The sequence below is a fragment of the Dictyostelium discoideum genome, assembly GCF_000004695.1.
Source record: "Dictyostelium discoideum AX4 chromosome 4 chromosome, whole genome shotgun sequence".
NCBI lineage: Eukaryota > Evosea > Eumycetozoa > Dictyosteliales > Dictyosteliaceae > Dictyostelium > Dictyostelium discoideum.
This window is the reverse complement of record NC_007090.3, coordinates 3,768,035-3,781,033: the sequence shown is the minus strand read 5'-3', so window position 1 is coordinate 3,781,033 and position 12,999 is coordinate 3,768,035. Positions and strand designations below refer to the sequence as shown.

At 21.4% G+C, this 12,999-nt stretch overlaps 6 protein-coding genes across 6 annotated transcripts in view; 2 read left to right on the top strand and 4 right to left on the bottom strand.

The window, feature by feature from the left end:
- Window positions 1-66: 66 nt before the first annotated feature.
- Window positions 67-1,020, bottom strand: DDB_G0285889 (hypothetical protein; the record flags this gene model as incomplete). The annotated part of the gene is made up of 2 exons (XM_632895.1): window positions 67-372; window positions 547-1,020. The coding sequence occupies 2 exons, from the start codon at window positions 1,018-1,020 to the stop codon at window positions 67-69; spliced, it is 780 nt and encodes a 259-aa protein (XP_637987.1).
- A 317-nt stretch (window positions 1,021-1,337) lies between these two features.
- DDB_G0285887 (hypothetical protein) lies at window positions 1,338-2,260 on the bottom strand (the record flags this gene model as incomplete). Its single annotated transcript, XM_632894.1, has 2 exons — window positions 1,338-1,703; window positions 1,802-2,260. The coding sequence occupies 2 exons, from the start codon at window positions 2,258-2,260 to the stop codon at window positions 1,338-1,340; spliced, it is 825 nt and encodes a 274-aa protein (XP_637986.1).
- A 940-nt stretch (window positions 2,261-3,200) lies between these two features.
- Window positions 3,201-3,882, top strand: DDB_G0285885 (hypothetical protein; the record flags this gene model as incomplete). Its single annotated transcript, XM_632892.1, has 2 exons — window positions 3,201-3,432; window positions 3,509-3,882. 2 exons carry the CDS (start codon window positions 3,201-3,203, stop codon window positions 3,880-3,882), a joined length of 606 nt encoding a protein of 201 aa, XP_637984.1.
- Window positions 3,883-4,034: 152 nt separating this feature from the next.
- On the top strand, window positions 4,035-4,553 carry DDB_G0285883 (hypothetical protein; the record flags this gene model as incomplete). The annotated part of the gene is made up of 1 exon (XM_632891.1): window positions 4,035-4,553. One exon carries the CDS (start codon window positions 4,035-4,037, stop codon window positions 4,551-4,553), a length of 519 nt encoding a protein of 172 aa, XP_637983.1.
- A 204-nt stretch (window positions 4,554-4,757) lies between these two features.
- Window positions 4,758-5,578, bottom strand: rpl18a (S60 ribosomal protein L18a; the record flags this gene model as incomplete). The annotated part of the gene is made up of 2 exons (XM_632890.2): window positions 4,758-5,270; window positions 5,576-5,578. 2 exons carry the CDS (start codon window positions 5,576-5,578, stop codon window positions 4,758-4,760), a joined length of 516 nt encoding a protein of 171 aa, XP_637982.2.
- A 1,568-nt stretch (window positions 5,579-7,146) lies between these two features.
- DDB_G0285955 (hypothetical protein) overlaps window positions 7,147-12,999 on the bottom strand; it is a gene marked incomplete at both ends in the record, with an annotated part of 6,358 nt that continues 505 nt past the window's right edge. Inside the window, 3 exons of the mRNA XM_632889.1 lie at window positions 7,147-7,598; window positions 7,690-10,027; window positions 10,091-12,999. The exon at window positions 10,091-12,999 is cut by the window's right edge and continues 81 nt beyond it. Of these exons, the coding sequence (XP_637981.1) occupies window positions 7,147-7,598; window positions 7,690-10,027; window positions 10,091-12,999 (5,699 nt within the window). The remainder of the gene's footprint in view (window positions 7,599-7,689; window positions 10,028-10,090) is intronic.

Here is a 12,999-nt window from a genome sequence, read left to right as displayed (position 1 = left end):
TAATTCTCAAAAGTTTTTTTTTTTTTTTTTTTAATTAAATATATCCAAGAGAGGATTTCAAAAACCCTATTTTAATAAAGATTGTTGTTCATGATTTTCATCAATTGTATTTATGTATTGTTGTTGGTTAGTTTGTGATTGATAAATTGGTGTTGTTAAAATTGAAGATGGTTGTTGAAAACTTGTTTGATACATTGGTGGTGGTATTGGTTGTGGAACAATAAATCCTAATGTTGGGAAATGAATTGATAATTTAACATGAAATTTCTTTCCTGAACTTGTAACATATTTTGGTGTAGCTTCAAAATAAATATTACGATTTAATAAATTTTGATTAACTTCCTTAACTTTATCCTTCATACCATTAGCAGTCTATTATTGAAAATATAAATAAATAAATAAATATTGAAAATGAAATTAGTACAAATGTGAATTATTATACCAATTTATTAAAAATAATAATAATAATAATAATAATAATAATAATAATAATAATAATAATAATAATAATAATAATAATAATAATAATGATAATGTTTAACATACCTTTCTAACCATATAAATTGATAAAATTATTATAATAAAGGAAAATGATATACAAATTGATAAGGAAACTACTAAAGGTATGAAAAGATTTTGAATTGCAAATATAACTATTAGAAGAGTTAAAAGTAATTGGAGAACCACAATTGTAATGATTGGATATTTTTTGATTGATACTATTTTATTGAAATCGTTGATATAATTAATATATTCTTTAGCACTCATTACACCATTCAAATCAAATGGGTAATCAGTTTTATAAGTTGTATAATTCCCAACACAATTTACATTATTTCTAATTTTAATTTTACTAATTGGAACCATTCCACTTATTGAACTAATTATAATTGGTTGTGGTGGTGGTGGTGGTTGTTGTAGAGAATTTAATTGTTGGTATAATTGTTGTTGTTTTAATGTTGGTTGACCGTATATTGGTCCATTATTTTGTGGTTGTAGTTGTTGGTCTTCAGATCCCATTTATTTAATTTCCTCTTTTTTTTTTTTTTTTTATTGTTTATAAAGTCACAAAAAAAAAAAGAAAAAGCAAAATTATAAAAATAAAAAATTTATAAAAAAAAAAAAAAATAAAAAAAAATAAAATTAAAAAAAAAAATAAAATAAAAAATAAAAACACCCAAAAAAATAAAATAAAAAATAAAAACACCCAAAAAATCACGACAGTGTATTAAAATTTTAATCCTGGTACAAAATATCAGAATAAATTTTTTTTTTTTTTTTTTATATTAAATAATAATAGAAACAATTTTATTTAAATTGTTTTGATTATTTATTATTTAAAATCGTAAAAGTGAAGAGTTTTCATTTGAGTTATCCTCTTCATCATAGTAATTTTGTTCTGTTTGTTGTTGTTGTTGTTGTTGTTGTTGTTGTTGTTGAATCGATAATGGGGGTGGGTATTCTAATTCTTGAGATTTATTTTGTTGTTTTTGCTGTAGTTGTTGTTGTTGTTCTTGTTGTTGATTTATTGAAAACATTCCCGGAGTTAATGTTATTATTGGATAAATTAAATGTAAACTAATACTATATTCTCTACCATTCTTTTGATTAAATTTTGTAGTTACTAAATATTCTAATAAAACTTGACGACTTTGAAACCTTTTATTAAAATCTCTAATATCTCTAGATATGCCTTGAACAAGCTAAATGAAATAATAATAATAATAATAATAATAATAATAATCAGTTAATATATATATAATATTTTATTTTTATTTTTATTTAATAAATAATAAATTACTTTTCTATGTAAAAATGATTTTCTAAATATTGCAAATATTATAATTAGAAATGAAATACCACCAACAATTACAGAAGGCAAAAATAATTTTCCTAAACTTGCATTAATCGCTGTGACAATAATTGATGGAATGAATAATAAAATAAATAAGAATAAAAGATTGTTTAATCTAAAACTTGATAATAAAGGCTCTATTGTTGAATTTAATTGTTCGACTGATTTCGTATATTCTCTACATGTTAGGACATGTGAAATTTGTGGTGAATATTGGATTTTAAATGTAGTTTGTGCCGTAAATAAACAACCTTTATCCGGTTCTACTAAATATTTATTTTGATTTAATCCAAGGTCTATAACATTCTTTATATTATTACTATTATTTATATTAATTATATCATTATTATTTATATTAATATTATTATTTATATTATTATTATTATTACTATAGATTCCTGACATCCTTATATAATAATTTTTAATATATTTATATTATTATTATTATTATTATTATTTTTGTTTTTATTTTTATTATTATTAATATTATTATTATTCTCTCAAATTTTTATGATATATTTAAATATAACAAAATGATTTTTTTTTTTTTTTTTTTTTTTTTTTTTTTTTTTTTTTTTAAAAAAATTAAATTAAATAATAATTTTTTAAAATAATTTTTTAAAAAAAAAAATAAAATAAAAAATAAAAAAAAAAATAATGTGTTGGATTTTTTTAAATATTTAAGTAGACGATGGGGGGGATATTTTTAATTTCTTATGTTTGAGTTTTATTTTTATTTTTATTTTTATTTTTTATAGAGGATATACATGATGAAGACTTTTGAAAGGTAAGAAAAAAAAAAAAAAAAAAAAAAATAAAAAAAAAATAAAAAAAAATTACAATTGAAATAAAGAAAAAAAAAAATTAAAATTAAAATAAAGGAAAAAAAAAAAAAATTAAAAAAAAAAAAATAGGAAAAAAATCAAAAAGCATGACTTTTTTTTTTATGACGTCAATCAAAATGCTCAAAATCCTCCAGAAGATATAAAAAAAAAAAATAAAAATAAAAATAAAAATAAAAATTGGAAAAATAAAAAAAATAATTTTCCATAACAAAACCAATTAGTTTTTTTTTTTTTTTTTTTTTTTTTTTTTTTTTTTTTGATTACTTTTTATTTATTTTATTTTTTTTTTTTTTTATTATTTTGCGATATTCATTTTTATGTTATACCTTAAATTTTATTTATAATTATTATTAGTTTTTTTTTATTTTTTATTTTTTTTTTCCTGGTTTCGAAAATAAAAAAAATAAAAAAAAAATAAAAAAAAATAAATTTAGAAAATTAAAAATGTATCTTTTCTTTTTAATAATATCGATACAACTAATAGATCAGTGGACAATATAATGCATTTAAATCATACCGATCCAAATGCCTCAATTGCTATATTTAATGATCAAAATGTAGATAAAACCAACTATGCGATATGGAATTCAACAATTAAAATGTTTCAAGTAGAATTTACTATTCCTGCAAATTTTAAAAGTGGACAATTATCATATGCTTTTGTTATGGGTTTATATTCAAGTTATAGTTATTATTTATCTGATTCTTATCAATTAAATGTAACTTCTTCAAGTAAGTATTAAAAAAAATTAATTAATATATATAAAGTAAAACACTAATATATAAAAATTAAAATTTTTAATTTTAGAATTTGATTTATATGGGCCAATATTTAAAAAAATTATTAAAAGTAGTTCAATTAATCCAAATTATGTAAAATGGTTATTAGAGATTGAAGATCAGATTAATGGATTTAAAGGTGGTGAAATTATAGTTAGGGGTGAATTGGATGGATCAATTTATAAATATCAATTAACAACTCTTTCAAGAATTGGTGGTGATGAATTTTTAGGTCAATATGAAATTGTAGTTAATATTTCAAATGTTTGCGCTTCTCAAAATTATGTAATCACTTTTATTAAACTTTATGATAGTCAAGGATTTTCATCAGGATTTAGTCAGACTGATTCATTTTTTCAAACGAATCATCAACAAATGAACAATCAAGTTGAATTTTATTAATTAAAGGATCGTCTAAATAATTTATAAATAAAGAAAAGAGTAATATTATATTTGCAAATCAAAATTTAACAATGAATCCATCAACTATAAAATAAACAATTGAATTGTCCCAATATAAATTTAAAAATAAATTAAATGGATTACAATTGATTATGCCTGCATCACTTTCTTCTTCAAAGACTGATGATATTTGTTCAGATAAACAATTTGGTGAAAAAACTGATGAATTCTATGATATATCAAATTATTTAAAAATTAAAGTTGATGATCATTCTTTATATGGTAGATTTATTAAAAGAGCAATAGTTGACTTTCTAGTAAAAACAAAATCAAATGAACTATTAGATTCATCAATCAACTCAATTTCAAGTTCGTCATCATCTCAATCATTCATTGGTATCATTTTACCAAATTATGCAAATTCAATAATCATAGATCCTGATTTTTCTGTTTTGATTGATAGTAAATCTGCATCCTCAAGTGATAATTCAATTTGTACTACCATTAACGATTCCAAATTAACTAAAGCTCAACTAGCTGGTATAATAGTAGGTTCTGTATGTTTTGCTCTGGTAATAATAATATCTATTATTTATCTTATTAAAAAAGAAGAATCAAAAAATCTTCTTAAAGAAAATGAATTCAAAATTAAAACATGTAAATTAATTTAAATAAAAAGAGACAATAAAATAATAATAAAAATTATTTAAAATTAAAAGATGAACTAAAAAACCAAATTAAGAAAAACCAAATGTAAAATGTTGTAAAATTATTTAAAAAAATTAATTGCACAACTATAAACCTATTTTTTAATATATTTTTTTTTTAAATAACTATCCCTTTTATTTAGTATATATGGCACCTAAAATCTAAATTTAACAGAAGAAGGTATTTGGTCTGTTGGCAACAAAGGTTGATTTTGATTTAGCAATTCTGTGAGTTAATGGGAATTTAATCTTTGAATCGTGGAATTGTTTAGTGTTGGCACGTCTGGTTAATGAGGCGGCGATTTCCTTGATATCAATGATATGGATGGATGATTCACGAGCAGAGTGACGTGAGGCCATTTCGTCGTACATTTGAGAAACAGCACCACAACGAGTGAGATCTCTGTATTCCTTGTAGATGTTGTGGGTACCAGATCTAGAGTTGTATCTGATGAATACACCAAAGTTCTTAACTTTTTGTGGTTTATCTTCAAAGATTTCAGTGACGTTGAGGATTTCACCAGTGGATTTCTTCATCTTAACAATCTTTGATAAGAAATACCAGAAACGGCTCTTAGCGTGGATTGAGGTTTGAGCAAAGAGTCTCATTCTGTAGATTTTTGGGTTTGCATCTCTTTCAGTTGGAACGTGACGACCAACAACTTGGAATTCGTGGATAGGCTAATTATTTAAAATTATTTTGTAATTATTTCTATTAGTATCCTATTCTCATAACTTCATTTTATTATATTATTTATTATCATAATTGTTGATGATATTGATGGATGATGATGATGATGTTTTATGTTGTATCCTATATCCAATATCTAAATTTTTATCTCAATCAATAATCTATCATCAATTATTATCAATCTTTGTCAATCTTTATAACAATCATTGAATTATTGATCTAAATATATATTCTAATTATTTATGTATTATTATATAATTATAGTGATATAAAAAATCTGTCATAGCATACGCACCATTCTGAATGTATTAAGGATTCAACAAAACAAAACTAAAAAAATTTTAATTGATTTTGAGAGGTCGTCAACTGAAAAAAAAAAATTGAAAAAATTTTTTGCCAATTTTTTTTTTTTAAAAAAACGAGCCGGAACAGTATTCGTTTTTTTTATGAATATTTTTTTTTTTTGATCATTTTTTTTTTTTGTGATTATTTTTTTTTATTATTTATTACTTTATTTTATTTGTTTTTTTTAATTTATTGTTTCCTTTTAATTTTTTTTTTTTTTTTTTTTTTTTTTTTTTTTTTTGAAGGATTAAATTTTTTATTTTGAAAAAAAAAATAAATAGTAATAAAATTATTATTATTAAAAAAAAAAAGGAAAAAAAAAAATTAATTAATTATTTAAAAATTTTATACTATATTCCCCCCTTTATTATCCATATTCTCTAATGTTTTTTTTTATTTATTTTTTCTTTTTGGTTTTTTTTTTTAAGAACGATTTAATTTTATTTATTTTTAGTATGAATTTAGTTTGTAAAATAGAGCTCTCAAAAATACACAAAATGATATAAAGTAAAAAAAATGAATGCAACCATTCTGTTTTTTTTTTTTTTTTCTTTAATTTAATTAAAAATTTTATTTATAACTTTATTTAAAATAAACAAGAACAAACAGAAAATGCATATTTATTAAAAAGAGAACACCGTTTATTTTTTTTTTTTTAATTTATTTTTTTAATTTTTTTTTTTTTTAAAAAACATTTTATGCGTATAAAATTATGTTATCTAGCGATTGTCCTTAGCACTAATGAAATTACCTCTTCCTAATGCTTCTGCAATTCTAGTCTCTCTCTTTGTTGAATGTGTTTTACGTGTTGGAATTCTATGGTAATCAATTCAAACACTATTTTGGAAAAGTGCATTAAATCCTTTTTTAAAAATTGTGGTTTGAGTTAATGTTTCTTTTACCATCTTAATTTTTTTTCTGCTTTAACACCCAACAAACCAACATGGTTAAAATACTATCAATATCGAAATGTTCAAACAACACTAACAAATACAACATTAGAAACACCACCACAAATACCTATATTACCAAGATACTCAACAGCAACAGCAACAGCAACAGCAACAGCAACAGCATCAAAAACAGAAAGAGCAACAGCAACAATAACAACAGGAAACTTTCACAGTTTCAAAATAAATTGGAGACTAAAATACTACACACCAAATTCATTAGATAACACGGCTCCAATTACACCCACTGCAATTGGTGAGGATGGTCAACCTCTGTAATCCATTGGTTGATATCTTTGATAATGTAGAGTTTGACATGCGTCGATAATATTAATTCAACATTGGATATAAAAAGAGATAAATTTTTAGCATATTGTTTTTTATTTTAAAGGGATAGACCCCATTTTCAAAAAATGGCGGGAAACCTGTGACCCTGTGTACAACGAAGAAGAATAAAACAAAACAAATTAAAATTAAAATATTAAATATTTAATAAAAAATTAAGTTTAAAAAAAAAAAATATATTAAAATGAAAAAAAAAAGAGTATTCTGAATCCCTAAATAAAATTGTTTATTTTCCAGTATATTTATATGATTGATATTGAGAAATAATATTTTGGAAAATTCCTTTTCCTGTATCTTCCAAAGCATTAAATAATTCTTTACTACTATTATTTGTTTGTTGAATTAAAGAGAACACACCAGGCAAAAGTAAATTTCTCATTTCGGTTGATAGATGATATTGTGGACCAACATATTGTCTCTTATTGCTATTATTATTATTATTGTTATTATTATTATTATTATTATTATTATTATTATTATTATTATTATTGTTATTATTTGCATTGTTGATTGCAGTTGTTGAATATCTAATTAATTGAACATAATCCACAATTAAATATTGGAAATATTGATCACAATTTTTACTTAAACTAAATAATTCTAATAATCTACCAACTTTTTTAATTGATTTTTCATTACCTAATTTATTTGTTTCGTTTGCAACTGAGTATAATAAAACTATAAAAAAAAAAGTTAGTTAATATTTTAATAGTTTTTTTTTTTTTGCAACTGAATAATAATAAAACTATAAAAATAATTTAATACGTACATCTTAAAGAAGAAACAAAAGATGGTAAATATTTTGTTAATTCATTATTTCTAAATTTAAGAATAATATAAAGTAATTTATAGAGTGAATTTAAAATTAAAGGTGTGATGTTATTAAATTTCAAACCATTACTGCCGCTGCTGCTGAAATTATTGATATTATTATCAGCAGATAATTTCTCTTTAATAAATAATGACATTGGACAATTTGGAATGATTTCAGTACTAAAACTTGCAATACTTCTAACTGGTGTTGAATAAATGAATGGACTTGAAAAGAAACTCATTACACTTAAAATGATTGGAATAGATTCACCATGAACATCAATAACATTGACACTCATTAATTTACAAAGTAAATTAATACCTGATACAATTAATGATTCAGAGTTTGTTTGATTTAAAATGTTTACAATTGCAGTAACTAATTTAATTGGATTCTTTAATAAATTAATACGTTTTGTACCAATGATTGAACTAATAAAATAACCAAGTAAATTAAATGATTGAGATTGAATTGCAATTGAATTAGTTGATGACGATGATAAAGTTGATGATGATTCCATAGTTGTAGTAATTGAATTTAAAAGGTAACCTAATTGATTATTTAATTGGAAGAATTGAATAATTGCAGCTGAAATTGATTTATAAAGTTTAGAATCCTCTGGATATAAAGATAACATTTTTGAAAGTAATGATAATGCATGCAATGAATCAATCATCATTGGCGATGATGACGATGATGATGAGCTTGTTTGACTTTGATTTGCAGGTATTTTACTATACCAACGTGAGAATAAATCTAATAATGATATAATTGAATTTTGAAGAATTAAAGAATATTTATCAACAGAAGTAATTAAACCACTACCTTTACTTGATAAACCAGAAATAAATACACCAGAGAATGAAACAGTTATTAATAATTTTGATAATGATTCGTTATCAATTGCATTGAAATATAATTGATACCAAAGATGATAAACCAATAAAGAGAATTCAGCTTGATATTCATTAAAGAATGGTGCAATATTATTAAATGTTGGATTACTTGAACAATGATTAAACATTTTCTCATAAAATATTGAAATATCTGGTTCAACACTCTTTATAATTGATTGAAGATCTGGTGGTAAAATATCTGATAACATTTGATTATTTGAATTTGTTGTTGAAATTGATTTTAAAATACCAGCAATTAAATAAGGTTTAATTGTATTAAAATCTAAATTTGTTGAAATAATTTTTGGTGAAGTTGTTATTGTTGTTGTTGTTGTTGTTGTTGCTGCTGCAGAATTATTATTGTTATTATTTGATTTTTTATTTAAAATTTTATCAGATAATTTTTTTAATTCCATTGGTGAATGCTTCCAAAGTTCAGTATTATAATGATGTTGAATTTCTAAACTTGTAAATAAAATTGGATATTTTGTATCAATTGATTCAAACATTCTAGAACTAAAAATTAAATCAATCCAAACATTCATTGGTATAATTTGAACTAATCTTGATTGATCCTTTTCAAAACAAAATTTAATAAATCTTCTTGATGATAAAATTAATTTATAAATATAATCTAAATCTTTTTCATTATTATTATTATCAATGGTTGAAGTATCTTGAATTTGTTTTAATAATAAAACACCAATATGATTAATTGCAATTGATGATAATACTAATGGTCCAATTAATTCAATTGGAATATAAAGTGGATGAAAACTTGGTGCCAATGAAACTAACCATGTTAATCTTTCCCATTTTGAAGTATCAGATAAATTAAAATCTTTTAATGTAATTTTCTTTGAAAAACATTCTTGAATTTCAATAATAATTTCAGCATAGGATGTATTTGATGGTGTTAGACTACCACTATTAATTAATCTTTCTTGAACATCATTAAATATTTCTGTAACTTTTTCAAATAATTTATTTGATTTAATTAATTCTTTAGTAATTATATCACGTTCCATTTGACATAACACAATTGGAAAATTATTTTGAAAAACTTTTAATTCAAAAAATAATGGATTTGATAATAATTTTTGAAATTCTTTATAAATTGATGTTGTTGTTATTGAGTTGGTTGTTTTTAATTTACAATTATTATTATTATCATCATTATTAATTTCAATTGGCGGTGAAATAATGAATTTTAAAATATTTTGAATATTTTCAATTGTTGAATATTCACACCATGTACTAATATTATCAATTAATAATTTACTTTGATAAATTAATAAATTTAATTTTTTTTCTTTATCTTCATTTTCTTCATCTTTATTATTGTTATCCTGTTGTTCTAATTTATCTTGAATTTGTTGTTGTTTTAAAGTATTGAACTTTTTAAATAAAAGATTATTATCATTTATTAATTTAATGAAATTGTTTAATAAATAATATACTATATCAATTAATTCATATTCAATATCTTTTGGTGAATATTGTTGATTTGAATATGATGAAATATATTTAATTTTATCATTTTCAATATTTTTACTATTATTTGATTTTTGATTAATATAATTATAATTATTATTATTACTACTAATATTATTATTATTAATATTTCTTTTATAATTTGCAATTGAAACTGATGATAAAATTGAATGAAGTTGTTGAACTCTTTGAATTAATAATTTTGATGCTATTAATTTATTTGAATAATTATTTTCAAAATTATTATTATTAATTAAATACTCAATAACTTTACTAAATTCTAATTCTTTTTCACATAATTGATAATAATAAAATTGTTGAGGATGATAACCAAATTCATTTTCACCACTTTTACCACTTATAATTGTTTGACGATGTATAAACGAATGAACTTGAAGAAAACTTGAATATAATTTTAATAAATTTATAATACTATTATTATTATTATTATTATTATTATTATTATTATTATTATTATTATTATTATTATTATCATTTGATTTCGAAGAAGATGATTTTGAGGAAGATGATTTTGAAGATGATTTTGAAGATTTTCTCGAAGAGGAAGAAGAAGAAGAAGAAGCAGAAGAAGATTTATAAATTTCATTTAAAATTGGATCAACAATTGATTGAAAAGTATTTGGCAATAATTGTAAAATCATTTTATAAACAAATGATGAAATTGTAATACCATCAAGAAAAGTTGACCAAAGTTTAATAAAGTATTCTAAACGATATGAAAACATTGGGTCCAACATACTTTGGTCATTATCATCACCTAAACTTTTATTATTTGATTCATTTAATTGAGTAATATAATAACCTTGCCATTCTTCTAAAAATAAACTCCAAATGATTGGTACTTGACCAAATGGTAAATTTGAGAATAATTTTGAAATATGCTTTAAGAAATCTTGATTAATTGAAAATTTACTATCACTACCAAATGAACGTACACTAATAATAGATTGGAAAACCATTGTTAAAAGTGTATCCATTTGACGAATTTCAAAATAACTATCAAATGTTGATTTTAAAAATTCACATCTTCCATTATTAAATAATAATGATTCATTATCATCATCATAATCACCATTTTTAGTATTTTTTGTTGTTGTTGTTGTTGATGTTGATATGTTATTTGACCAAATATGTGGTAAAATTATATCCTTTAATTTATTACCAATTAATGTATTACTAATTTTAATTATTGATGTTAAACATTTATAAATACCATTCAATATAATTTCTTGTTTAATTTGATTATTTTGATTATTTTGATTATTATTCTTTGATGCTGAAAGGTATAAATAAAAACTATTTGCAACAGTGTTTGAAAGATAATCAACTTGATGACGATTACTAATATGAAAGATATTTAAAATTGAAACTTGATTTAATAATTTTGCAACCGATTCATAATAGGTTGGATTATTTGATAATAGAGTTGGTGTATTAATTAATGAAAATAATTTTCTAAAGTAAGCAAACTCAATGAATTTTTCATCCTTATGATTAGCACTATCATACCATTGTACTATATCTTTAAAATGTCTATATCCAAAACTTTCATATTGTTCAATAAAGTAAATTAAAAATTTATAAAGTGAATTCACTAAAATACTAGATACTGTATCTTTTTCATTAAAACAAACAACTCTATTCAAAACTTGATTATTACCATTAATAATTTGTAATAAACAATCTAAAATTAATTGAGGTTGATAAATTTGTAAATCTTCTTTTTCTTTTTCTTTTTCTTTTTCTTTTTCTTTTTCTTTTTGTTTTTCTCTTTCTTTTTCTTTTTTTTTTTCTTTTTCTTTTTCTTTTTCTTTTTCTTTTTCTTTTTCTTTTTCATTTTCTTTTGATTTTAATTTTTCATTTTCTTTACTTTTTTCTTTTGATGTTGTATCTTTTACAATCTTTTTTAACCAATCAGAGAATAAAATAAAAGAGTAAGAATCCCAATGAGATTCTGGATGATATAATGTCCATTTTAAAAATTGATCAATTGTTTCAATCAATTGAGATGATGTTGGAATTATTGATGATATATTTTCCAAAGTATTTAAAAGTGTTATTATATGTGGTAATAGTGTTGATAAAGTTGTTGTAAACATTGATTTATAATTTATACCTAATTTAGTTTGAACTAATAAATATTGGAATAAAGTTTGATATAAATCAATGATTGAGATTATTGTTGATTCATTTTTTAATAATAAATCTTTTGAATTTCTTAAATATTTAATTGATAATGGAATTAAATTCTCTAATAATAATGGTATCTCTTTCATTAATTCATCACTTGAAAATATTTTAATTAATAATGTAGATATTCTTTTTGAAAATTCTAATAATTTAATTGGTGGTGGTGGTGATGTTGTAAGTTGATATGGAATATTAATATTCTTTTTCTTTTTTGATATAATGATAGGTTGTTGTTGTTGTTGTTGTAAATTTGTTGAATTGAAAATATCTAATTTTAAATCAATATTTCTAATACTATTTAATATAATTTCAAATATAAATTGTAAATATTCATTTGACAATTTAATTGAATTTGAAGAATTAGATGTTGAGGTTGAATTATTTGTTGTATCATTTTGTTGTTGTTGTTGTTGTTGTTGCTGATGTTGTTGTTGTAATGAAATTTGTTTTGTAACCAAACTTTCTAATAATGTCCAATATCTTTCCTCAAAGAATAATGGTTCAATACCTTTTTGAATTAATTGCTCAGATTTCTCAGGTTGTTTCCAATTTATAAATGATTTTGATAAATTATCTAAAACCCAATTTAGGAGATATGGTGTTTTTTCTGTAAATCCGATTAATCTATTCAATGAATTCATATACTCTGCAACAATAATTCTAA